The 27,851-nt window shown below is 44.6% G+C and overlaps 1 protein-coding gene across 7 annotated transcripts; it reads left to right on the top strand.

The window, feature by feature from the left end:
* On the top strand, nucleotides 1-27,545 carry KLF9 (KLF transcription factor 9). 7 transcript variants are annotated; one of them, XR_009558301.1, is made up of 5 exons: nucleotides 1-1,552; nucleotides 13,263-13,339; nucleotides 13,431-13,786; nucleotides 15,869-15,930; nucleotides 24,273-24,400. XR_009558301.1 is itself a non-coding variant. In XM_035099576.2 (3 exons), the coding sequence occupies exons 1-3, from the start codon at nucleotides 1,021-1,023 to the stop codon at nucleotides 24,336-24,338; spliced, it is 675 nt and encodes a 224-aa protein (XP_034955467.2). In that variant the 5' UTR covers nucleotides 1-1,020; the 3' UTR covers nucleotides 24,339-24,483. The 7 variants fall into 7 exon arrangements, 3 of the variants coding, with proteins under 3 accessions (XP_034955467.2, XP_034955468.2, XP_034955466.2); XR_004691553.2 differs by having other exon boundaries at nucleotides 13,431-15,930; XR_004691554.2 differs by lacking the exons at nucleotides 15,869-15,930; nucleotides 24,273-24,400 and adding an exon at nucleotides 9,061-9,621 and having other exon boundaries at nucleotides 2-1,552; nucleotides 13,431-13,449.
* The last annotated feature ends 306 nt before the right edge of the window (nucleotides 27,546-27,851 follow it).

The raw sequence follows: 27,851 nt of genomic DNA on the forward strand, positions 1-27,851 counted from the left end.
CAAAAGGCCTTCTGAGTGGCAGCGGGAGAAGGTAAACAGAGTAGCATCACTCTCCCGGCCGCCCCTGGGTGCTGCGGGCGGGCGGGGCGGGGGTCGCGCGGGGCTCGGCGGAGGAGAGGCGCTGAGCGAGACGCGGGATGGGCTTCGGCGAAGTCGGTGCTGAGCGAGACGCGGCCGGAGCAGCGAAGAGCCGCGAGCGACTCGAGAGGGAGGCGGGCGGGCAGCGCGGGCTGCAGCTCACGGTCGTCGCCGCTGGGGCGGAGGTTCCCGCCGGGCGCCTTCTGACGAGCGCGGCCGCGACGAGGCTCCGCCAAGTCTGAGGACGGACGGACGGGCTCCGGGCGCGAGCCAGCGAGGGAGCTCTTCGGGGCTGGGCTTTGGAAACACCGACCTCTTTTCCTCCCGCTCCATTTGCCTCTCTCTCGGGGTGGGGAGGAGGGGCAAGAGCGAGCGAGCGAGCGGGGGAAACACCCCCTCGGTGCTACTTGAATTACTTGAAATCGCCACTTGTGACACTGTTCTTCGCAAGGAGGCAGCCTTAGCCAAGATTGCAGCCCATCCCGCGTGCTCCCTCCGGGAGGGCAGGAAAACCTCCAGGATCCGAACGCGATCTCCCCTGGAGTTGGCCGGCATCTGCGGGCGCGAAGGAGGGGCGGCGACCGGCGGCGGCGAGGTCAAAAGGTGGGGCTGGCGGCGGTTCTCCCTGCTTTTCTCAGGGGGGAGGGGGCGGCGGGCACGGATGGTCGTGGTTATGTAAACGCCGAACCGCGGAAGTGGATCCTTTTGCCTGAGCACCTCCCCCCGCGATCTGCAGCCTGAAGGCAGAGCAAGGAGCCGCCCGGAGATTGCAGCACCCCCTCCCCAACCAGCCGCCCCCCGACCCACCCAGCCCTCCCCGAGGCAGCGACGGACCGACGGGCAGCGACCAAGCCCCCCCTCGCCTTCCTGCCCTTGGATCTACTCGCTTTCGCCACTCCTCCTTTCCCCTGGTGGGAAGCGTGGCTGATCGGCGGCCGCAGGATGTCCGCGGTAGCGTACATGGACTTCGTGGCTGCCCAGTGCTTGGTGTCCATTTCCAACCGCTCCGTGGCACAGCCAGACGTGACCCGGGAAGCGGAGCTGCTGAAGATGCCCGAGGAAGAAGAGGACGAAGCTGCCGCCGCCGCCGCCGCCGTGACCAAAGAGATGAACGACCCCAGGGACGCCTGGAAGGATTATTGCACTTTGGTGACCATTGCCAAAAGCTTGTTGGACCTGAACAAATACCGACCCTTGCCGACCCCCTCCATCTGCAGTGACAGCGTGGAGAGCCCCGACGAGGATGCGGGGTCAGACAGCGACGTGACCACCGAATCCGGGTCGAGCCCTTCGCACAGCCCCGCCGAGGGGCAGGAGGCGGGCAGCGGGTCCGACCCGCTCTCGCTGCTTCGCGGCGGGGCGCCCGCCAAAGGGAAGCTGGCCACGGAAAAAAGACACAAGTGCCCCTACAGCGGATGTGGCAAGGTCTACGGCAAATCGTCCCATCTGAAAGCCCACTACAGAGTGCATACAGGTTAGTTTGGGGTGCCATGGGGGGGCTCAGTGGGGGGCAGGGAGGGGGACCTTGCAGCTGGGAGGGACTCGGAGCTGGCCGGACAGCTCAACCTGTTTACAGAAATGCTTCCGTTACATAAAGGCAAACAGGGCTCTGTTCTTGCTGCCGCTGCTGCTTTTCCTTTAAAAAAAAGATGTCGGTTGTCCTCGTTTGAACCCCTCTTAAAGATGCGGCGATGATTTTCGCTCTCCTGTTCTTCCCGGCCAGTTTCTACCTGGCAGCTTTGCCTTGCTCTCTAGCGCTCGAGAGAGCAGGCTGGCTACGTTTGGGTACAGGGTGTCGATGCAAACGGCACGTCAAGACGGTGGGTGGGAGGGGAGAGGAGAGCAAAGGGTGTTTTCACTGGCTTGTCATGCTACTGAATCTTGGGTTTCCCCCTCCCCTCTCTCTTGCTTCTGTATATCACTTAGGTGTGCTTACACTGAGAAGCTCAGGCCAGTAGAGGAGCTGTTTAGTCCAAAAATGCTTATTTGAGGATGGAAGAAACGCAAGGGGTGGGAGGGGGAGACAGAGTGGCATGCTGAAGATGATGTATGCACTAAGGGGATGCATTTCATGATGACTCTTAGCTTCTTGCCAGGGCATCTGTCCAGAGGTCTCCTTGCAGATCTTGTATTGTGTTGCCTAGAATTATATTTCAATTAAGCGAACTAGAGAATGGCAAGCTAACTTCATTCCTCCTCAGCTGTTTCCTCAAATAGCATATTTTCTAGAGCTGCATTTGCTTGGGCCTCCATGGCACATATTGGTTCCATAGAACTCACTGGGCGTGGCCTGGTTTTGGCGGTTGTTGTGGATTGATGACGTCCTTTCTGAATTCTTGTGAAAAGACACATGGGTGATCCTGATGTTCACTGCATTTTTGTGTATAATTGACTGGACAGAGAAAGGGATAAGTGTGTGAAGTCTCTCTTTGGAAACCTTCCCATCTATCTTTTGAAATGACTTTCAGTTTTCATTTAATCCTCCATAATACAGTAGCCATCTTCATTTGAGACATTTGAATGGAGATATGTTGCTTGCCTGCCTTATGTCTTAGGTATTAGAATCAGCGGTTGAGTGTGTCTTCAGTAAAGTGTTACTTCTAAGGGAATGCTTACTGTTTTATTCCCAGTTTAGAACCCAACCCACTGTAAGGATCACACCCTCTGCTACTGAACACAGCTGGTTTTCATTGCAGTGTTCAATGTGCATCACCAAAAGAAAAATTAATTGCTTCGCAGGTGCATGTTTAAGTAAAGCTTTTGTGGAAGACCAAGTGACTGGTGAATGTCACTTTTTCCAGCAAAGGACCTGTTATCCATTTGTGTGCACACATGTGTTGGCAGCTTCTTATAATGCTATGATGGCACACAGGGCTATGTTTTTCTGTGGTATGGCAGTGGCAGAACATGACTCTTTCATAGTTATGTGTTTATACATTTGGACGCAAGTCCTAAGAAAATGTGTGTCTATATTTTGTTTAGTCTTGGACATGGGTGTACCCTACATTTGACTGGCACTTGCCTTGGCAGTGTCTATAGACTGGGAGAGAGGGGAAGTAAATGCTGAATTCTCATTCACAACCCCAATTATCCATAAAACAAGATATTTTGTGCCCTGAGTTGGATGATATAGCAGTTTTGCAGCATGTTAACTTAGTAATATAAAAACATAGCAATTAAAATTCTAATTCGAAAAGCTGTGTTTTTAGATTTTAAGGTTTGATTGAGAGCACTGCATGATGCATACAATCTGCATGGCTTTTTAAAAGTGGAAGCTGGCCTAGTAAGGGGAGAGACTGAGTGAGGCAAGAGAGAAACTCATGTTGCTCAATATTAGCATTTTTCTTGTAGATTATTTTCCCACCACAACTTCCCCCCTGAAAAGCCAACTGGAAGAGGAAGAGATCGTAGTTTTAGGAACTGACACAAGGCCAGTAGTGCTACAAACATCTGTGTACTAAAGTATCTTTCTCCAGGAGGGAGTGGCAGAATGTGGATTCTGGCTGAACTCCCCGCTGGAGTGTCTTTCTGGCCTAGTTCTGTCTACTGTGGGAGGGACTCCCAGTGCCGTTTTTCTGCTGACAGAACTGGCATCGTATAGCAGTTCAGACCGGAAGATGAACAGGAAAAGGAGGGTTGTGTGTCAGTCAACAGTGATTCCTGTGGTTAAAACACAGAACATAGGAAAGAAAAGAGGTAGAGCAGCACCAGCCAGTTTCCTTAGTAGAGCAGGAGTTCCAGTTAATTTGTGAATGTGCAGAAGTTCATCACCTGAGACTGTCCCACTAGCTTTGGTGCCCATATTAAATGTTGAACCAGTAACATCAGAGTTGGATTGGATTGGATTGGAATTACGTGCTTTTGGCAATTAAAATGTTTCAGTTATCATACTGTTTTGCAAAGTACGGATTTAATAGATTTGGTTTGAAATGTGTACTGGAGTGAAATTCTCCCCAATCCCTACCTGCCACTGGTTTATATTCTACCAATAATGACATCTGCTCAGTGGTCTGCAAGTTAGGAATGCAAATTATTTGCATTATTAATTGACTTGCTAGGTTTGTACATACATTCAGAATTAGGTTCTACTTCCCACCAAGGATTTGGTTCTCTGCCTTTCACTAGCTGGAAAAGTGTTCTGGGTGAGAAATAATAAACTCTATGCTCTGTTTTGCTCTTTGAAATTCATTTGTATCACTGAGTTAGTTACAGCTAGTAGTAGCTTGTAGTACGTAGTTAAATATCCCCCCCCATACAAAGTTGTTCCCTTTGCTAGTAATTCCCCCACATTTTCTAGTGTAAAGTTGAATTATTTTTATTTATAGTGGGGGAGGGAGAGAATACAATTGTATTAATGAGAAAATCCAAGGAGCCTTGTTTAAAGGTTTGTCTGTGTCCTTAGCAAGCAAGACCCTTGGGCTCTATATTTGAGTGTAAAGCTTGCTTGCCCGATTATAATCCCTTGAGTCCCATGGTATATACTGTGTGCTCCATAGCTGTATGGTGGCATTTCCTCAATGGTGCCTGCCTGCCCCCACTCCCTGGGCTGGCTCCCATTGGACATTGGGGATATCTCTCTCTCTCTCTCTCTCTCTCTCTAAAGCACATTTCTGCTTTTATTATGTACAACTTTTAATGTATACTTAAATAGGCCCTTTTCTTCATTGGAACTTGCTTTCTGGGCCAGCCTTTCACAGCCAGTGTGTAAATAAGGTGCAGGTAAGCCCTTGGCTGCTCCATTGTCTTACATTTTTAATGCATATCACATGCTCTCACATTTTATTCTCAAGAACGGTGTCAGAATCCTGCTCAATCCCCCTTTCAAGTAAAATGTTTTTTCAGTAAGTATTTATTCATTATACAGTGTAAGACTACAGGTGTCATAGCAGCCTGTGCCCTGGCTTATGAGGGCAGCCGTACTGAGCAACTTACCCCCAAGCACAGGGCATACTATTCCAGTTGAAGGGGCTTCCTCAGATTCAGGGTGCATCTGCTCCATGTCCAAGTGGGAAGGGGGCCTGGAGGCACTTGCATGGTCCTTGTGGACCCTGTGGACATTTTGCACCTGGCTTTCAACCACTTGCGACCAAGCAAAGACACTGGGGTGCCAGGATGGCAACTGTCATCTCCACCATCTGGCAGCACGTGCCTGGGAATCATTGGATCTGGACTGTTCTCACACAATACTACTCCATCCTGTAGAATTCTATAAGTTATATTTTTTCTGCACCTTCAGAATGAATTTCCGGAGCCAAAATGCTTTTTCTGTGCAGTCTGAACAGGAGCAGTCACCATTAAGAAAAAGTATTGGAATAGGCCAATATATATGTGGGCTGTCCCTGGATCAAGTGACTTTTTTCTTTGAGTTCTCAAAGCTCTTAACTGAGCTCAGGTTGTCATCTGAACTGGCCAGATATTTAACTGAGAATCAATCACAGTCAGTCCGTCATTTGAAGAATAAGACTTGAGAGCCATTGGTTTTTTTTGTTTAGTCGTGTCTGACTCTTCGTGACTCCATGGACCAGAGCACACCAGGCCCTCCTAGCCATTAGGAGTTTCTAACCCTGCTGTGGGGGATCTGCATCAGTGTAACCCTAATCATGCTGAAAGTCTCTATGAAAGTTGTGGAAGGTCATAGTGTGTGAGTTAAGGTGAGAGAGTTAAACAAAGCATTATGGGTCTGTAAACCACGATCATTACAGCTGTCTCCCAAACAGGCTCTTTCCCCCTTCTGGGGTCAGAAGTACATCTTGCTTTGAGGGCTGCATGTGGCATAACAAAAGAGCAAACAAAGCCCCAAATCTCAAAGTTAGCAATGGATAGGAGCTTCAAAGCAAGACTCCATGGTAAAACTGGAATAACAAGGAATTGAGAAGTTCAATATGTGTCATTTGGCTCTGAATACAGATAATGGTTTCCTATCCTACTGGTATTTACACTTATACAACTACCTTGGCAATGCCTTAAATCATTTAAATTATAATTGACTTATTACTGGTGGTACTCTTTGATGTCATTGCCACTCAATCCCCAGTGGAGCTCTCATCAGCCTCAGGCAGCCTGCTAGTCCTCAGGGATGTTGCAGTCCAGCAGCCTCTAGAAAGCCTCACCGCTACCTCTCTGGAATGTGTGCCATTTGAGGTCTCCTTCTAGTTTCTGGCATACACACTAAAAACAAGCAAACATTGGTATCTTTTAAATAGAACTTTGGGCCTAAATCCATGATGGTAATTAAGTTCAAAGTGCTGCAGTTATCATGGATAAGATGGAAGTTACATGTGGTTTCAACATCTACCCTGTGTTTGAGAGAAAGTTCTCACAATATGTTGTGTCTTCCACATCAGAAGTCCCAACCTTCCCCTATTATTCACTCACAGGGAGAAATGCAGTGTGTGAATGGATGGATCGAGGATATGCTCTTGTGAACACAATGCCTACTTGAGGTGACTGGCGCGACAGTAAGGATTTCTCTTTGCAAGAATCCTGTTGTTTTTAAAACTCTTATGCTAGTGAAAATACTGTGTGAATAGTGAAATGCATTCTATTTGACTCTAATACTATATTGATAATGCCTGATTAAATGGCAAGAACAGTTTCTATTCCTCACAAACTTTGTTTTCTACTCTTCATTTCTTCTTCATCTCAAGTATAAAACACACATATTGTATCCTAAGGGGGATAAAATGCATATTGAAGATGAAAGCAGTGAGCAATAAGAGTCAGAGTTACTCATAAGCTTCATTCTTTCACACCAAAATTGGTAACTATAATTGCCACAAATAGACATTCTGAAAATGGAAGTATTAATGATTTATTTCTCCATGTTGTCCCTTTGCAGAAAAGAGCATGTTCTGTTTTCTTTTGTTTGTGCTTCCTAGAAAATGAACATGCAGTATCTTTCTGAGCAAGTATATTACTTTCCCATAGCACTGTATAATATGAACAATATGAACAAATATTATGAACAAATATTCATAATATTTGTTATTTATATCTATGTAGATAGATATACAGTTACACACACACCTCTCTCTATATTTTAACTTTCAAAAACACCAAATTTAAAAACACCAAAAGAAACTCAATACAGCTAACAAATCAAAACTTTACACAACTTTTAAAGCATATCTTGCAGTTCCTGTTCCTTGGCACAGTCATGAAACTGAACTATTAACATAATGAACTAACCACAATAATAATTTCTAAAATAGCCTTCAAATTAAAGTAGTGTTAACTGTAAACCATCTAAAAGTTCATATATATATAGATAGATAGATAGATATAGTATATACCATATATATATATGGTAATTTTTAATACAGAAACAAAAGGCACACATCCCACCTCCCCTTCCTTCCATCCCCCAGTTGTACAACTTTCATACCAATCTCGACCTACGACTAAATACCTGGTGACTCCCCTTCCACCCTTTTCCTGGTTCCTCCCCCCCATCACATATTCAAAATTTTTAATCTTCGAATTTCTTCTTCTGTTAAATTCTATTAACTCCTATTCTGCTGGATTTACTCAAGACCTGCTAGGTGGGATTTACTTGTTTATACTGGTTCTTAAAACATTCAATAAACATTTTCCAATCCTCCTTATATTCTTTATCATCTTTTTCTCTTCCCCTGTTCGTTATGCTTGCCAATTCAGCATATTCAAGCATTTTAAACTGCCACTTTTCCTTGGTGGGTACCATATTAATTCTCCACCTTTGTGCCAATTAGATTCTAGCAGCAGTGGTGGCATATAATAATTGTTTTGTTTTTTAGGGACTTCTGTTGTTACCATTCCCAAAAGGAATGCCTTGGGCTTTTTGGGGAATTTTTTAAAAATATCTTTTTAAATTTATTGTAAATTTAAATTCCCAGAATTCCCTGATTACAGGACCACCAAATGTGGAAAAAGGATCTCTCTTCTCCATTGCATTTACTTTTTCTTTTTTCAACATTTTCACTAGTTTGGCAGGTGTTAAATACTATGTTCTTGCTGGCTGACTAAAACAATAAAGTGATGGGACCTGACATATCTCAGTTGGCAAAGTGTTCCACAGGCTGGGCATCGGAAAAAGCCCTGCCACTGGTTAACATCAGTCATATTTCATGGGGTCAAGGGATCTGGAGATGATGACCAGAACATGTGGAAGAAGGCAAGTATTTGCTGAACTGCATCTCAAGACTGCAATGGCTTTGGAAATCAAGTGAAGATTCAAATATCTGGACCTTCCACTTTCCAATTGCTTGGAAAGAGCCCATTCCCTAATATTTCAAAATATTTGACTCATATAATATGTAGACTGGCTCCTATAATATGTAAACTGTTACTGCCTAGGAATGTTTGGGCCCAGCCAATGTCACCCTGCCCTTTCTGAGCCAGAACAGCAATCTACAGCGTATTTATTGCATCTTGCAAAGTCAGTGGGTTATGGTTCTCTTTCTTACTCATGCAAAAAGGAAAGAAAAATGGTTACAACTTTCTCAGTTCTGTAAATCAGTAAAAACAAAGAAAGAAGCAAGTTTGAAGCTTTTGAAAACAGCACGCATATTAAGTATATTAATTTTCTAAAAAACGGAAACATCTTGCCATCCTGAAATTTGTGGTTTTTAATACAGGAGACTCCTGAATCCTTGTAGAGATTACAAAATGCAGCTGTGCAGCAACAGAAATGTCTCACAGGGACAGGTAGATACCTAACCCAAATGCTGTATCCACGCCTGAGTAATCCAGAGACCTGGTCCTCCATTCTTGCTGCTTGGCTATCCTGCACTGTTCAAATTACCTTTCTTTCTTCCAAGTAAGAAAAACAATTTTGCTAAAGTTGAGATATTGGTGCTAAAGTCTATGAAGCTACTGGTTTGTGTCTCGGTGGCTTCTCTGGTCTATTCACTCTTCTTTATGGGCCGTGTTTTCCTAGCAAGCAGATACCTGACTCTAGAAATGCACATATCGTGGATCTAAATGCATTTTCTTTCTCACCAGCATCAGTATCTTTGTGGCTTCTGTGTGTTCCTAACAAGCTGACTATTTATCACATATATGAAGGAAAAGGATGCTTTGCAGACCTGCTGCCAGCTGGCCATGAAGTATCCAGACGCTTGTAAACCTCTGGATTCAGTGAGAGTGGAATTCTTGATCTTGAGTCTTTGGAACTGAGTGTTCAGACTCTGTTGCCCAGCCAGGAATCATTTACTTGGGATAGTCCATGCCAGAAGAAGAACGAAGGAGTAGCATGGCCAGTGCCAAACATTGGGAGATAACAGCAGCATTCTGGAACATGGAAGAAATCCTAGTCTGAACACATTCCTATACTGCTCACCCATCCATTGAGACTTCAATAATTTATGGGCAATTTGGATACATCTCCGGCTATGATGGACAGGCATCAAGTGGTAATTACAAGAACTGCATAGCCTAGTGCTGATGCAAGCTGGTGGGTGGGTGCTTGGACAGCGGAGGAGCTCAGAAGACCCTAAGCACTCTTGGAAGAAAACAGGAATGGCACACATTCCAGAAGCCTTTGGCGACAAAGAGGAATGCAAGGTATTTTGGAGTGTTTTCTTTGTATTGTTTGTGGTAACTGGATTTTTGAGTTTGGGGATTGTGGGGACATTCATTCATTCTTCCTGTACCCCTTTTATTTATGGGGTGAATGCAACCTTTCTAAGAGCTCCGTTTTTCCATTCTTAGTTTTCTCTTTATTTGTTTAAAAGCTGCCTCAGGCTGACGCCCAACTGTAAATAGAAGCACAATAAATCATCTGCAGGATGACTGCATTCTGCTTACAACTGTGGGCATCCAGAGGCCCCTGAGGAGCCCACCCTAAGCTTACAAAGGACATGCTCCACTGCTGTTTGCCTAAGCACTGAGGTTCCATTTAGCTATCACAGATAATAGTTGTAGCATGTTATATGCTGAGTTCTATAAGTTGGTTGTGTTGCAAGAAATACTTCTTTTCTTTCCGGCCCTGAAACTATTGCCAATCAGTGATACATCATGGTAAAGGTAAAGGGACACTTGACCATTAGGTCTAGTGGTGGACGACTCTGGGGTTGCAGCGCTCATCTTGCTTTACTGGCCGAGGGAGTCGGCGTACAGCTTCCGGGTCATGTGGCCAGCATGACTAAGCCGCTTCTGGCGAACCAGAGCAGCGCACGGAAACGCCGTTTACTGTACCTATTTATCTACTTGCACCTCGTGCTTTCAAACTGCTAGGCTGGCAGGAGCAGGGACCGAGCAACAGGAGCCCACCCCGTCATGGGGATTTGAACTGCCGACCTTCTGATTGGCAAGCCCTAGGCTCTGTGGTTTAACCCACAGCGCCACCCGCGTCCCGGATGATACATCATGGTAAGCCATAGTAAATAGTTACCTTGAATGCGCAGATTGCTCCCACTTCACTACTCCTTGCTAGTGAGTGGGAGCAACAAACAGTGATGTAGGATTTAGTTTGATATTCCAACTGGGGGTTGTGTTGCTGTTTTGCTCCAAACAAGCCACTTTGCAAAGTCAAGGTGTGTCATTGACTTGCCAATTGTGGTTTGTATGAGCAAAACAAACCTCAATCCATGGTGCATCTGCAATGTTAAATCAAGGGTTGTGGTTTGTTGCTGCTCATGGGCAGGGAGCAGCAATTTGCACATTCACAGTAAATCATTAATCCTTGGGTGCGCCTGTATTTCTAGTATTATGAAAGGGAGAGAAAGTTCTCTGTATTTTCTTCAAATCAGTCACTTTTTAAAAATTGTCTATCATGCATGCTCCAATTCATATTTTTTCTAAAAGAGCTCCAAATGCTTTAGCCCTTTTTTGTGGTGCAAATTATAACTGTAACCTGTTTCCCAAATGTGACTGCACCTTAGATGTCTATAAAAGCTTTATGGTGCATGTTTTGTTTTGTTTTCATTTCATTTTCAATCTGTATCCTAATGACTCCTAACATTAAGGCTGCAGCTGGCGGCAAGGATATAGAGAAGCATACACTTGCCTTCCGTATGTGTATCTGGTCATTCACCCCTCCCAGGTGGCAGATGCCACCCTTATCCCTGAAACTGCTTTTTAAAGGGAAATGCTCCCCCACCTTTTTTGAGCTTGAAAGAAGCTCTTGGGTCTTAAGGGGCATGGGTGTAGCCAGGATTGTTATGTATTTTTATTGAATTTTATTGATTTAGGGGGCAGCTGTCCCCATCCCCCCCCCTGGCTATGCCCATGGCCCTGGGCCTCCTCTGAAGAGGGAACTCCACAAGGGAGGGAGGAGAGCATGTTCAGAATGTGGGCATGTACCCCCTCTGGATCTGACCAGGGAGCCAGGGTTGGGATTCAGATTAGGGTCTCTGGATTTGGGGTTTAGGTGTGCATTGGCTTGTTACCTCTGCTGTCAACCCTATGTGGCTACGCAGTGTCATCAGCTATTATTGTCTCCCTGTACCCCTGACCCTAACCCTATTTCTGCATTCGTATCAGTTAAGATGGGCTGGGGAGTGGCTCCCCCAAATTCATTTGAGAGCTGGGAGTCTGGGACTTTTCAAAAGCTGCTACACTTCCATAGAATTTCTTCTCCAGTAATAGCTCCAGGGGCCCAACCCTATTTTAGTTCATAAAGTTATTAGCATTCTGGGGAAACATTTTAATTTTTAATTTTACTGCTGGTTGAATATTATAAACACCCAAACACAATTTTTAAAATGTAGTTAGCACTCTTTCTCAGGTAGTTGAAGTCCAGCAGAAAAGACTTGGACCAAAGCAAGGCCACTAAGAAACAAGGGGGAGATGCCAGCGTTCTCTAGTGAACCTCAGGGTATTTACAAGGCAATACCTCCCCCCCCCTCAATAAAGAGAGCCCAATGGGGACTGAGCATACTTAGTCCCCTCCAGGAGCCATAAAATGTGGAGTGTCAGTTTGAAAAGAGAAAGGGACTAAGAAGGAGAAGAAGCAGAATGTGGATTTGATATCCTGCTTTATCACTCCCCGAAGGAGTCTCAAAGCGGCTAACATTCTCCTTTCCCTTCCTCTCCCACAACAAACACTCTGTGAGGTGAGTGGGGCTGAGAGACTTCAAGGAGAGTGGGGCTGAGAGACTTCAAGGTCACCCAGCAGCTGCATGTGGAGGAGCGGAGACGCGAACCCGGTTCCCCAGATTACGAGTCTACCACTCTTAACCACTACACCACACTGGCTCTAAGAGAGGGAAAGGGGCTGAGCTGGCCGGCTTGAGCCCCATAGATGGCATAGCTGGCTGCTGGTAGCCTGAAGAGCAGCCGCTCCCCTGTTAAAAGAAGAGGATGCAGGGCACAGGGCAGCATTTTGTTTCAGGTCGGGGGATCTAGCTATCAGTGTTTGATTGTAACTTCTATATTTACCTCTTGGACTTTTTTGTAAGTAAAGCGGCCTAATTGGCAGCATAATAAGTTTAAAGCACTACTTTATGTGTGGTGCACTTTTTCAATGGCCAAGGCATGGAAGCAAACAGTATCAGCTGTCAGGAGGATTTGGTTTTAACCCCCTTTTCTGGTCTTATCTCTGTGCCCTTAGAGTACACTAGTGTAATAAAATGAATGTTGGGGAGTATACTCCTACCACGTGGACGCATCACAGCATTTGCCAGACCAGCCATTTGTTTGCAGGGATTCTGCGCCTGGACTTCACTTGAATTTACAGGCCTTCCTCCAGCTGATCTACTGAAACTGTTGCCAAGTAGGCAGATTCAAGGCCGGCCAGCCAGCCAGCCAACTGCAGGATAGTAAAGTACAAGACAAACAACTGACCTTCTTTGGCAGTAATTTACCTCAGGCCACTGGCATAATCTCTGTAAGTTTTAGGAGCAGCAGTGTCCCATCACTGCAAGCTTGTGAGTATGCCTAATACTTGCCCTGCCCCTAGGGAACATTATGGTTTCCATCCATAGAAGTAGAGCTCTGGAGCTCTGTTTTTTATTTTCTTCCAGAGCAGGGCTAAGACAACATGGAGCTTTCCAGGTGTCGCTGAGCTCCAGTACCCAGCATCTCTGACCATTGGCCATGTTGATTGGGGATGGCAAGAGCTGGAGTCCAAGACCATCTGGAGAACCACACGTTTTCCCATCTGTGCTCTATCTAGAGCTCTTGGTCAACAGTGTTTCCTGGCAAAATACAGGGCTGTTGTTAACCTGCTCTGTCTTCCGCTCCCCATTTCTGTTTCCCCATAGGACCCATTTTCCCTCTGCAGAAGCTGAACTCTGAGCGCAATTGGCACCTTGCTTACCAAGCTGATATGTGCAAGAAGGTGAATGCAAGTCGTTTTATTTTATTGGATTTTCTGCTACTCTGTGGGCATTATTAATAATCCTGTTGACTGCCTCCATTTCTCATCCTAGAAACCACTGTTATACCAGAAATGCTTTGGAAGGGAAGCTGAATACCTGGGCACTTGTCACAATGAGAAGCAGAGGTTGGCTGTAATGGCCAAATACCTGAGCAAGTTCAGTAGAAGGAAATAGAAAACTGCTCTTCAGAAAACATGGCAGGGACAGTTTGGCAGACTGCTATATTCATGAAGGCATCTAGATAAGCTTTCTTGTATAAACCAGAGGAAAGCAATGTGTTGCCAAAATCTATCCAACATCATATCTAAAGGAGGTGTTTCACAGTAATCTAATGAAAACAGATGCACTTTTACCTCCTGACACTGGTGTGGATGTGGGATTCACCACCTCCGTAGAAATTCACACAGGTACAGAATGGTCACTGGGCTGCTGGGCTGCATCCCGTCTGTGCTTTCTCATGGCTTTCCTTCCTTGTCAAGGAGCAGAGAGTGAACTTCCCAGGAAGTAAATATGGTAGCACCTGCTTTTTGCACCTGACCCATCTAATTGTTTTTTTTCTAAATAAAATTTGTTTTGGTATTGGTCATCTCTGTGAATCTGTTACAGATACTGCTCCACTACATCATATCTCAAAACTCGTATTTTTTGAAATTATCCTTCTGTCACTTTATATGAAAACCACCACTGTTAAATATATAAATGGTCACTAACACTAGGCACCCACCCACCCTGGTTTCTGACCTCAGCAATGTTATTCTCTCCACCTACCATTTCCATAGAATGAAGATGTCCTTATTAATAATGGCTTATTTGATATTTGCAGAAATGTTTCTGTATACTACATTTCCACATGGCACTACTAGAGTATCTGGGCACATTTTCTTGGACCTTCAAAGTCTGTTGTAATAGTTGTTTTCACAAATGTGCAGAGGCCACAGACATATGAGACTGCCAGTTACTAATACTGTGGTACCTCCGTTTTCGACCGTCTTGGAAGTCAAAAGTTTTGGTTTTCGAATGCCAAAAACCCAGAAGTAACTGCTTTGGTTTTCGAACGCTTTTCAAAAGTCAAACATGCCACGCGGCTTCCGTATTGAGTTTTCCGGAAGTAAATGCTTCAGTTTTTGAACATTTTGGAAGTCAAATGATCTTCCGGAACTGATTACGTTCGAAAACCGAGGCACCACTGTACTTGGTATTTAACCACCACCAGTCCCTCAATAAGAACCCCATGTAGCACAATGAATACAATTCTTTCCATGGGATTTGTATAAATCCATTTTTTTGTACGTATATCCTTTGTATTGTGAGCTGAGGTCGGGCTTTTCCATTATGGTTTCCCTGCCCTCAGTAATCTGTTGCTCTGATGGGACTCTAGAGTCTTTAGGTGGTGAGAAAAAGGGTTATTTTGTGAAGAAGAGGGAGGAGAAATCCAAAGGGCAGGGAAAGGAAGGCAATATGTTTCCTTTGGCATTAGGGAATAGTGATCCTCGGAGGCATAACATTTTCATGTCCTGTGCACTTAGCCCACCATGAGTCCAGTGAACTTGCAGATGCCTGGAATGCCCTGCTGTTTTGGGAAACATCTGTGCCTAGCAGTGTCCATTCACTAGCTCAGTCTCTTCTGTAGGGAAGGGAGGAGGAAAGCTGTGGCCTTCCAGATGTTTGACTCCCATCAGTCATTGCCAGCATGGCCAACTTGCCCAATGGTCAGGGAAGAAGAGAGTTATTGTCCAATAACATTCCTGTGTGGGAAATACAACCAATTCCCGCTGTGCTCTGCTTATCTTTTTTAACTGCCATCCAACAGTTGCTAGCAGGTCAATGAGGACTTAGGAAGAGAAGGGTAGTTTGTTTGCTTTGTGTTTCAGAGAATCCTGCTAGTCATAAAGAAGAGCACAGAAAATCCCCACAGCTCACATCCATTTTCCGTTAGCTGCTGTCTATGAAATATTGGATCATAATATTTTCCTGGCGGTGGAGTTTGGTTAATACATGTGGGTTATGCGTTGTCTTTCTATTGCCTGTGTACATTCTGACACAATGAATGCCCTGAGCCCTTGAGGATTTCCAGCCCATTGCTCACCTTGGTTTCCTCCGCTGCCGCCCCCCCCCCCCAAGGTATGTGCTATTTCATCTATCTGCATAAGCAGGAGTCAGGGTAAATCTGACACAGACGTCTTTCATTACAAGAGAAGTCTGCCATTCTTTCTTTAAAATAATATTGTGCTTCATTCTTGGATTCAGTTCGTCAGGGACATAATATGACTCTTCCCTTGCGCACAGCATAATGCAGGTGTACTTATTCTAGCAGAGGGTTTGTCACACACCCCATTCTGTCTAGCAAAATTTAGTCTTGGAGTTGACCATAGAAAATCCAGTGCCCGGAATTCAAAGGACATCTGCCTAAGGGCATTGTGTGCCCAGTCCTTGTTATTTTTCTTTGAAAGTGACCAGAAACCATGTGCTGCCTTCTGTTCATTCAGCAGAACTCCCTCCCAGATGAGATTAGACAGGGACCTTCATTCTGGACTTTGGGCATATGACTAAGGTAGTGTTTGGCTTTATGATAATTAATAATTGTTTTATTGTTCCATTTTCTCCGGAATGTTTTATGTATACTGTTAAGAAATGTGTTATATAAATGTCTTAAATAAATTAAAATTAAAATTAATGGTATTTGGGAGGCATTTTGATTATTGACTCTTGGGGAAGAAGAGCTTAAAATACACTAATGGCTATCGTGGCTGCAATCCTGCACCTACTGAGCTGGAAGTCATCCAGACCTGACTCAGTGGGGCTTACTTCTGAGTAGGCACATATAAAGAGGATTGTGCTGTCGTTTTGTAGGCGGGTGGAGTGCTTTGTACTCCAGTGGAGTGCTGTGAAGATCACCTCAATGGTCCCAGTGGTGACAAATGAAATGCTCAGAAAATCCCATGAATGGAGGATGAGGATCTGGGAAGTGGCAGTTTGGAGATCTGGTTTTGCTGAAACAGGGTATTGGATCTCCATTGGAGCTTGTCTGAGTGTTATCCAAAGTTGCATTTACAGGCCTGCCCAGTGAATGCTCTCTCAGTGATACAAATGGTGTTCCAGATCCGTGCAAGCCATCAACATTTTTTGCTTCATCTGTTTGACTCCCAGGTTGGGCCCAAGTGTGGATACTGCTCCACAATACGCCCCTCAGTACTTTGTCTTGGTTAGGTCAGCAGAAGAGAGGACTTCTCTCATAGCAGAAATGTTGTGAGGTATCCCCAGGCGACCGGTAACAGTTGTCTGGCCACATAATGAGATGCCTTAGTTTTCTCCTTGATTTGTTAGCTGCTTCTGATGCTACCAGTTCACCTTTTATAATACTACTGTTATGAAATAATGGGAGGAATTCAACATCACATGAAGGTGATCGTTCTGTCTAGGCAAGCATTTCAGCTTTCCAGGTGGCGCAACCCCTCCGCCTTCCCTGCACACTGTTCTGGGGGTGCTCTGCCCCCCAATCCAATTGGGGGTGGGATGCAGGGAAAGGAGGGGGGAAGCCCCATTGCACAGGGCTTCTGCTGATGGGACTCATGTTGAATCCCGCCCAATAATTAGACAATCATTCTCCTATTTCTAAGCCCTCACAGGGAATGAGGTTTAGATCCTCCCAGATCTATTAATATATATTTTTGTCTTCTTTTACCAGGCCTACTAGCCTGCCAGTACATATTTGCATGGACACATCTCTAGCAATGTTTCTCTTTAGCATGGATCAATATGAGTGAGTTTGCACCAGTGAGTCAGCACCGTTCTGCAACTGTGATATTTATTTCTAAATTAATAAAGGCTGAAGGGTGATAGCATCCCCACTCCAGAAACACAGCGGGTGGTTGGAAGGGTTAATGAAGCAATCCCAGGCAGCCACTCCCACATTCTTAACTACTGTTGTGGAGATATATGGCAGAAACTAAAGAGGGAAAGTTGCCTAAAATGAACAATGAGGTGAAGTCTGAAAGATCCAGCTTTGCTATGGGGAAATATTACTTTCAAAGTGTTATTTCCAATGTGTAATGTAATGTAATCTAGAGCCAGATTAGAGAAAAATTGGGGAACTAACAGACAAAGAAAAACAGGAAAGTTGAGATGCAGCGGTTGGGTAAGGAAAACACAAATAGGGCGAAACAAAATTAAAAAATTCCTTCCAGCAGCACCTTAAAGACCAACTAAGTTTTTTTATTTTGGTATGAGCTTTCGTGAAGAAGTGTGCTTAGTTGGTCTTTAAGGTGCTGTTGGAAGGAATTTTTTAATTTTGTTTCGACTACGTCAGACCAACACGGCTACCTACCTGTAACTAAAAATAGGGCGGTGATTCAAGTTTTAGGCCTTCTAGCTGTAACAGGTGGGGGCTCCATCACAAAATTCTCCATCACAGAATCCTCCTCCAATGTTATTTTGCTCACACTTGTGGAAATGATTCTGTATCCAGGCAGTGGGGGGGGGGGGAGTAACGCAGCCCTTGCATCAAAGTACAACTTTATTTTGAATTCTCTAAACCCTACTAAATTGGTTCAAAAATAGAAAGGCACTGGCTGGTACCTCTCTCCACAGAGGGTTCCTGTCTAGTCCTGAAAACAAAAACGATCAATGTGGCTTGGAAGCAAGGAAATGAGTGGAGAGAGAAGGTAAATGGAGTCTAGCTAAAGCCTAGGTCAAGGGAGGAAGAGCCTGCGCCTGAGGCTCATCAGGGGGCCTAGTGCATCTCGGAAAGAGTCTGTGTAGGGCAGCCCAAAGACTGACATGTGGAGACGCTTGGAACAGTCTGTGTGCAGAGGACTGAACCAGAGTGGTGTGTAGCAACTTCAAGAAGGAAGTGCACCCATTTATGTGGAAAAAAACGATACCTTACTGCCTCACCCTGAATGTATGTGTGGGTAGGGGGGCTTTTTTCACAAAGGCTCCAGGCTTGTACCTGAGTGATATTTCACAATAGATACCAATGGAGTGTTCCTGGGACATCCTGAGTTGAGTTAATTAACTGTCATGCCACAGGGTGAAATCCCAGCCATAAAGGTGTGTTTTCTTAATCAATTTTTAGCAAGATACCATTGTCTTTACTGAAAAGGCATGAATTTGGAAGGTTTCCTGTAATGTAAAAAGGAATACGCCAGACCTAATTAACCCTTGCTTAAAGGGGATGGCCATGGACTTCTCGGAACACACTTAATTTAATTTGGGTGAGAGCATTTACTCTCAGTGGGGGATACCCACAATTCAGCCAGTTATTTGTTGTATTAGATGTGGCACTGGATTGAATTGGGGGAATGTGCAGCTTCCTGCCTGTGACCATCATGTGCTGGGATTCTTGCTGACTCACCCAAGGGGGTGTTCTGTGTCCACCCCAATGATGCTCCTCACTCAGGGCAAGGCCTAAGGACGCAGGGACTCTGGGCGGGGGGGGCACAATTCCCGCTGAACCAAGCTTCTCAGCAACAGTGCCTCTCATTTTGCTTCTTCGGTTTATCACCTCTCTGAGCACATGGGCTCAAAGCTGCTATTGTGATCCTTTAGCTTTAAAACCATTTCCAGTCATAAATACAATATATTTAGGGGGTTTCATGTTAGAGTTCAATGAAACACCCACCAATCCCCATTGCATTTCTCCTGGGACTCAATAGGAATCTCAGAGTTGGATCACAACCTGGCCTTCTCCCCTTTACCCTGCCTCAGGGGGAAGGTTTTAAGTCCAATCCTTGGAAGTTAATAAATTCCTGTCAAACTGCAGGCAAATTAACTGCATCACCGTTCTCTCAATGGGGGAGATCAACTTCCTGTTTTAATCTCCCGTGGCCAATTCCTTTCAATTAATTTTTTTTAAAAAAAATTCTTTCCCTTACCCATGGTGTCCAATGTCTTCAAATCCTTTGTTTTGGGAAAAATCCACCGCTCCTCCGCTGCCAGCTCGGAGCTTCGCTGTGAGGGTAGCGATTTGCTCGAAAATGGCGACTCTGCACTCCGCTCGCTCTCGGGGCTCTTAAAAGAGCTTACCGGGGAGCGGAGGAGTCACTTTTGGGTGCAGCTGAGCTCTCACGTCCCCAGAAAGCTCAATCTGGGGTTTTTTGGGGGGGTCCGTGGCGCTCTTGCGGCTCCCCCCTCCCTCACAGTGCCAGGAAACTTGGAGCTTGAGGATTCCTCGCTGATCATTGCTGGCGGTAACCGGAAGTCCCTAACTGGGATTTCAGTTAGGCTACAGCATAATGTCTGAGGCAGCTCCTGGATTCCTAATAGTCACAGTTTGCATTTTGTGGTTTGGTTTTGCTTTGCTTTTGGAAAACAAGTTTCTAGTCCATGGGGTTCTGGAGTTGTATTTGAGAATATGCCGTCATCTGAATTCAGCGGTCCTTTGTGGATACAGGGACACCGTGATGCACACACCCAGCTTGGCAGGGAAGAAGGTGTGGCTCTGTGCACAAACCCTTTTACATGTGCAGATCTCCTCATGCTGTTGAATTGGAAAGTCCACATTTGCTGAAGCCCCGAGTGTACATTGCTGTGCCAACACAGCTCTGAAAAGGCAAGCAGCTCTTTTGCCCTCTGCAAGTTTTCTCTGCCCTTAAAAATCAACAACTCCATAAGCCTTCTTGCCGAACTTCTACATGTGTTCATTTATTCAGCTTTACAGAAAAATAAGCAAATGTGCATATGTACATAGTCTGATTTGCATAACATACTGAGAGCAGAATATAAATTTTCCTGATACAAATCAGTATCTTGCCTTGCCACAGAATCTGGATAGTTCAGGCCTAAGTAGGAGCAGTCCCTTTGTCCAGGTTCAGCTTGCTGCCCACTGAGAGGCTAAAATGTTATTTTGAGATCTTGTTAAATGATGGGTTTGGAAAGATTGGAAGCAGCGAGTGGGTATGGATATCTGGCAGGTTATATCATCTTCACAGATTCATAATGTTAATGTTAGTGTCTCTGAGAACAGTCTGTTGGCGTAAAAGCTATTCCTGATGGTTGTTTGCTCCCCGTAAATGGTTTAGGTAGCATTTGTCATTAGTTATGTGCTTTGACACCCTCAATCACATCTGTCCTTGTTGATGTATCAAAGGCGATTGGTGGGGAGGGGGAGGGGCAGTTCAATTTACTTAATCAGATCCGCCAGGGCAATAGATAGAGCAGATTTGTTTTTCTCTATTTAGTTGGGATATGGGATCCTTTTTAGTCTCATTCCTCACAGCGATGGTTGACTTTATTATGATGCCAAGTGACGAACAGTCAACCAGCTCATAAATACAGAAATAATTAATGACATCTACTTCTTACAAGCTGCTGGTGCACATGAAAGAGATGCTGGGAATAAAATTAGCACAGGTTTGTAGAGATGATTCATAGAAAACTAAGCTCTCCTTGTTCGCAATCTTTGGCTGGCACTGCATGGCATCCATCCAAGTGGAATGTTCGGAAGACCTTGCAGTAAATGATATTCCAACCAACATTACATTCCACTTCTGTGTTTAACAACAAAACCTATTCATTTTTGGCAGTGATTGAGGAAAATATCTCACTGTTTGGGTGAGTGCTGAAAACAAAAAAAGTCAATAGAGCATGGAAGGATTTAGAAGTTTGACTTTCTTGGTAGCTGCCACATATATGAGGGTCAACTATTGCAGTGTCCCAAGCACACTCTATTTTGAGGGCCATCTTTCTGGGATGCGTCTATAATCCACCCTTTAGCACATTTAATTTAGAAATCCTGTGCATGTTTGCTCCAAAGGAAATCTCAGTGAGGAGGTGTGTAGAACATTGCAGTCTGAGAACTACAATAGATGTTTCCTTCCAGCAGCCACATATCAGTGCCCAGCTATGCACACTTAAATTCCATAGAAATCGCAGGGGCAGACATTGTCCATAACTCCGCACTGAATAATTGCTGTATTGTTTTAAAGGGATGGCTTTATTGTGTATTTTAATGAAGGATGTTTATTATTTTAATATAAGTGTAGCTGGTTTTTATACTTTGTGAACCACTTGGGCACCTATTTTGGCATTAAGTGGTATATACCTTAATTAATTAATTAATTAATTAATTAATAGGCCCATCTATTTAGATCAAGTTTCAGGTACTACACTGGAGTAGTGTTGGAGCATTCTATCAGCTATATTATTTGGCTGGTCTCACAACTTTGAATCTGAGAAGTGCATTTCACAATATTCTTAATATGTACAGAATTTTGAAATGCTGAAGATGTTCCTGTATGGGGTGTGAGAAATTATGTCATGGTGACAACAATGCTAACTGAAATCTAGGACTCTTAGTTTCTTTCATGGGTGTTCTGACATTATTGTTATTATTTTGTCCACACCAGGTGAGCTGCTTTTTTAGGCCTACTGTTCTCAAGCTTTTAGCTTAATATTTTTTCAGGCCTGGATATATAGACCCGAAGGTTCCCTTCCTGGGACAGGAAAAACTTTGGATCCAATCCTGAGTTGTCCTCCTATATATAATTAATTGTTACTATTTTTTATACAGTATACCACTTACATGCCAGAATGACTTCTAAGTGCTTTACAACTATAAAATCAATCATAAGATCCACACAAAATTAAAACACACTTTAAGGATTCCAGTGAGGCATTAAAGCATCCTTAATTAAAATGTACAAGACTCCAGGCAAGTTAAAAAGTACAACAATTGAAACAGTGAAAGCACAGTTGAAACAATGAGACCAGAAGTTTAGTTCTGGGGAATCCAGAGGTGTCCCAGTGGCCAGAAAAGGGTGCAGCTGATGCACAAGAAAGGGCTGCCTGGCGCTCTTCACCACAGAGGCTGCCTGGGCCTCCACTGGCAAATATGGTGCCAAGAGCCCCCAAAAGCAGGATACCTGTCCTTTCAGGGGGAGTGCAACACCTTCCAGAAAAGCCAGACTCCTCCGTTCTCAGGCTTCTGAACCACTTGCGCAAAGTGTCTCTGTCTAAGCAGAATTCAGCTCCCGTCTGCTGACCTTCATCCACTCCACCGGTTCAGCTTGTGCCTATTGGATTTAATAGAAAAACTCTGTGTCATCAGCATAGCAATGTCACTGTGCCCCAAGCCTCCTGAAGGGATCTCCCAGAGGCTTCACTGGCTAAGTAGTATGGGGAATGGAGTTGTGCTTTGCAGCACCCTGCTCCCCAGCTGTAGACCTCTGGTTCCCCAGGGCTATTCTCTGGTACCAGCCATGAGGTAGGAGCAAAACTACAGTAGCACAGTGGCTCCAACTCTCAAGCCATGGAGATGGTCAGTGGCATCAAAAGTCCCCAAGAGATCCAACAGCAGCGGTCGGATTGCACACCTTGTAGAAGGACCAGGGCATGAACCCTGATGGGAACGAGTCCAGATAATCTGTTTCCTCATGAGCCCCTTACCTTGTCCCCAAAGGAGATGTTAGAGACTGGGCAGAAGCTGTCAAACACCTCAGGGTCCAGCAAGGGCTTTTGCAGGAGCAGGCATGAAGGACAAGCTCACCTCGTGGCAATCCATAATGTGGATGGAGTGCTCATCTTGGAGGAGTTGGACTCAGGTTGTTCATGTTTTCTGTGAAGGCCTAACAGTGTCTGCATTTGGTGTGTCTGACCAAAGTTGGCTCAGACTTGCCTTTACTTTTAATAATATATATTTGCAGGGCGTGGGAGCGAGGGAAAGGACGCAAATGCCTCCAGACCCGGCCAGAACACAAACTGAAAAACAATAATAAGGAAGGATGAGTTGTTTATTATTTTTAAAAAATTGCAAGGTGTTTTTGTTTCTCCTAGGTGGTTTCCAAATTGAAATTGCTGTGAAGGATGACAAAGGGTTGGAGTAGCATTTTAGGCATGGCTTGCTGGCTTCCTGCCTCTTAAAGTAATTAGGTCACAGTAAGATCCTTGGTCATCATGCCCTACTGACATAGAACTGCCCGGAAGTTGCAGGTTAAGACAGCAATCCTAAGCTCCTGGGGAAGGCTGGCTGCCCTGGAATTTCCTCCCTGTCAGCAGAGGCAGAAGTCGGCTCCACTGCCACCAGTGGGAGGCGAAAAAGGTTAGGGGGGGGGGGTGTCGAGGAAACTTTGAAGCTACAGTTGTAAAGCCCTTCTGTTCTCCCTCCCACCACCCCATGATCATAAAACTACACCAACCCTGAGCCTGGCAGAGCTTAGGATGCCATGGCGCCTCCACTGTGGGATCTCCCACTGACCTGTATAGGATAGCTTTGCCCAATTGTAGTACGAGATAATCACTTTGGGTATCTCTTAGTACTGTATTGGAAATGAAATGCTATGGATCTGAGTGTGGATGAGAGAAGTTGTAGCCCTGTGGTAGAGGTCATATTCTTAATATCTGATACAAATAGCTGCTCAGCAGCTTATTTGGAAACATCACATGGTATGACAATTTGGAACTTAGTGCCAGAATAGGGCTGTCTGACCTCTTGGCCAGGCAAAGCAGCTGTTCCGTGTCTCTCAGTAGTATTTTAACTGGAGATGCCATTGTTGGGGTTTAATGCAGTTCAGGCTTTTGATTCCTGCTACACTTTTTGCAGTGATAGTACAATAATTTGTGAGACACCTAACACATTTTGTTCACAGCACCTGCTTACCTTAATGGAGCATCCTCTAAGTGTTACCTATGCTGAAATACTTAAATATATCTGATGACCTTCTAAGCCAGGTGTGGGGGAACCTTTGACCCTGCAGATGTTACTGAACTACAACTCCCAGCATCCTTGGCTGTTGGCCGTGCTTGCTGGGGGTGATGGGAGTTGTAGCTGAGCAACATCTTGGGGAATAGCCAAAGGTTATTCTAAGGAATCAAATGCTAGGATTTAAACAACCAGCTTTAGTTATAATAATAATTTGCTTCCTTTAACTGCTTTGTTTCTTCTTTCCCTTCCCACAGGTGAGCGACCGTTCCCTTGCACATGGCCCGATTGCCTTAAAAAGTTCTCCCGCTCTGATGAGTTGACACGACACTACCGAACCCACACTGGGGAGAAGCAGTTCCGATGCCCACTCTGTGAGAAGCGGTTCATGAGGAGTGACCACCTGACAAAGCATGCGCGTCGCCACACCGAGTTCCACCCCAGCATGATCAAGCGATCTAAAAAGGCCAGCTCTGCCTCCTTTTGAATAACAGACTACAAGGGGGGTGGGGGGGTGGGGAGACGACCATTGTCGAGAAAGGCATAACTGATCAGCACAAATACGTCCGCCAGTGTACAGAAATATTCCCCTACTTGCATTTTCAAAGCACATGTAGCCGGAAGATTAACATTTTCGTCCTGTCCGCCCTGCTATGCTACCAACAACAGTCTTAAATCAGTCACTGCTGGGGGGGCGTTGGGGGGGGGATCAGCAGAAATAATGCAACTTTTCTTTTTGTAGTTTAAATAATTGACACTGGTGTATATATGTCTGACTGGTGGTTTGACCTGTGACACCACAGTAGTGATTCCAAGCTCTTTGTGATTGCTGTGTCATGGGCATGTTTTGTTGACTAATGTAATGCTGCTTGTATTTAAATGAAAACAAAAACGACAAAAAAAGTTTAGTACAACCACTTTCCAGCTCACTTAAGTAAAGGAAAAAGAACAGAAACCCAACTCCATAGCACATGTTTTAGAAGAAGATTCACTTCCCTCTGTGTGTGTCTCTCTCAATGATCCATCCTGTTCAAGACTGTTAAGAAAAAACCATTACATCTGTTGCTCTTATTAGCTGACGTACAAAAGAAGAAAAAAGAAGGTGAAATTTATACTGAAGAAGAACTGTTCTGTATAACCAAGTCTTTTTTTTAAAAAAAAAGAGCTACACTTTTGTTTATATGTTGCTCTTTTTTTGAGTGAAAACATGCATACAAACCAATGACTAAGCAAAAAGGAAAACAAGATATAAGCTTGTGTCATGTGTTTCTGTGGCTCTGATCTTCATTTGCCATTTGGGTATATTTGTGAAAAAGTCATTGTAGAGAATGTGGAAGAGGTATGAGACCAACAGCAGTGCCCCCACTTCTAGCTGACTTTCATCTGAAAACGATGTACCGTACTGTACTCTAGAAATACCACTAACAGTGCTTTATTCTGCTGCGTTTCATTGGAAGGGATGCATAAGCAGCACCCACCATCCTTATAAGCTACCACTTTTGTAAAGGTTTTTCCTTATGACTCCCCCTCTCTCTGAAAGGTGCATTCTCGTCAGCCAGTGGGAACTGTGTGCATTTCTTGAGGGAACAAAACTTTCCCCCTCTCCTTACACAACATTCTCTATGCTAACTGAGACAAGACAAGAAGACTTGTTGGGTTTTTTAAAACCACTTTCCAAGAGACTTCTACCTTTTCATAAATTGCAGCTGTTGTACAGAATATGGGAAGAAAACAAACAAACAACAACAACGAGGTAATTAAACCTACCACACAGGGGGTATGTCAAAATATTTATTAGGACATGAACTCTGCCATTATGTACATTGTGATCTTACCCCGTGTGTTAAGCTTGATACATTGAATGATAATGGCAATATTTCGTCTGTTAATGCTAAGGCTTGCTCTTTGAAAACAGGAGTGAAAGCGTCCTTGGGAGAACCCCTTGCGTCTAGCCAAGCCGCCATCTTCATCAATGTTAAAGCATTAACTTTCCCTCCCCCATCTCTTGTAATGGTGGAGAATTATGTTTACAGACTTTCCCCCGCTACCCAGAAACATTCTACTGGTTCTATGTTCTTTACTCCTCCTTCGCACGGAGAGAGAGGTGCAGCTGTCCTATCTAGGGCCAGATTCATCCCTGACATAATCACCCTGCAGCCAGTGGAATTATACTGGGATCAATTGGCCCCATCTTTGTAAAGAATCTGTACATACAACTCTTGTAAAGTACACCTGCAATGGCAGAATCTTCTTGTTTCACCTGATAAAAAGCTAGCTTCCTAGAAAAAAATAAAAATAAACAAACATCTCAGAGAGTAGAGTATTCTACAATCGTCCGTGGCTTCCAGCACTTAGAACTCAGTATGCATCTAGCATTTTTAACCTGTGTGGTTCATTATTTTAAAACAAAAACAAAAACTCTTGTCTATGCGAAGAGAATGGCTTCTAAATAAAGGTGTTAGGGGCACTTGAACAATCTATGGGATTTAAAAAGCAAAAAGGGATGAGTTTTCTTCAGTGAAGACGTGTCAGGTAACCAAGCACACTTTCTACCTCCGTTTCAGCTTTTTGAAACGTTTTATTTTACGATAAACCAAAATTAATTTCTGGTGTTCAAAATACATCATAGGGATGTTTGTTCTTCCTTATAAAAACAGGTAGCCTGGCTATTTCTATTGCTCTAGTGTAAAAAGTATTCTGCTTTTCCAGTACTGTTAATGCTGCCTTGTTTGATGGGGGTGAGGATTGTCAAGTGCTAGGCCAGCCACTCACAACATGGGATTATTCCAGCCAACCTCCCCTTCTATCCAAGACCAGGTCTCAAGAGCCTCTGCTCTTGGTTAGTCCTGCTCCTTCAACAGTCACTAGAACGATAGACTGTTGCTCTGAGGTAGGACAAATGCAGTATTAGCGAAATAGAGCCTGGATGCTGAATGCTGTTATTTCACCTTGACTGTAAAGCAAGCCACAGGCACATGAACATCCCCTCCTTGACAAATAATCAGGTCTCTTAGGCACATGAGAAACTGCCGTGGGGCTGCACAGTGATTAGGGCACTTGCCTCCTTTTCTGATGGGTGTGGGTTCATTTCCTTGATCTCACACTGCATAGTCATCTCCAGCCCACCAGGAAGATTATAGTCTGGACCCTTGAGTTGGAAAGTCTATGGTGGCTGAGCATTGGCCTGCATTCAGCTAAGTAGTCCTGCCAGCAGAAGTCCACCCCAGGACTTCCCTGCTCTGCTCTCCTCTGCGCCCCCTGTGGGGGGGCCCTGCATTGGTTCAGGGGAGCCCCCAGAGAAGTCGACAGGCAGGTGCAAGAGGCAGATCGTTCCATCAGGTGAGCAGAAAGGCTTGTGCAGGTGGAGCTTAGCTCTGGGCTGAATTCTTCCCAGTGTGCTCACCACATTGCTCCTTTGTGTAGGTTACAGAAATGGCGTTGCCTTAACCACATCAGCCAAGCAGGTTCTAATGATGCATCTGCTGTGCCCTAAAATGTAATTTCGCACAGCTTTTAGGCATAATATGTTTTGAAGCAAAACCAACATGTGAATTATGTTCTTTCTTTAAAAAAACATTCTTGGGTGCTAAGCCTACCATGGAATGTATAATCTTAAATTTAGGTTTGTTCCCTTAATAGATCTTCCATCTATATTTTTTAAATTGTGAAGCCCTTCATTGTCACTGCAGTGACGCATGCATGACCACGCTGCTTACTGGTGGCACCTGTCAGTGTGGCCACAAATTTATGGTGGGTAGGTTGTCTGACTTGCAGGTGAAGGGTTTTGTCACCACAGCACCTGCACTTAAGTGTGTTGAGCAGCAAGAAGCAACATT

The sequence above is a fragment of the Zootoca vivipara genome, chromosome 11 (genome assembly GCF_963506605.1).
Source record: "Zootoca vivipara chromosome 11, rZooViv1.1, whole genome shotgun sequence".
NCBI lineage: Eukaryota > Metazoa > Chordata > Lepidosauria > Squamata > Lacertidae > Zootoca > Zootoca vivipara.

Excerpts from the sequence above, each read along its gene's own strand:
- KLF9 (XM_035099575.2), top strand. The coding sequence starts at position 1,021 with ATGTCCGCGGTAGCGTACATGGACTTCGTGGCTGCCCAGTGCTTGGTG. Across the intron at positions 1,553-24,272 it reads CCACTACAGAGTGCATACAG|GTGAGCGACCGTTCCCTTGC; the intron begins GTTAGTTTGGGG and ends CCCTTCCCACAG.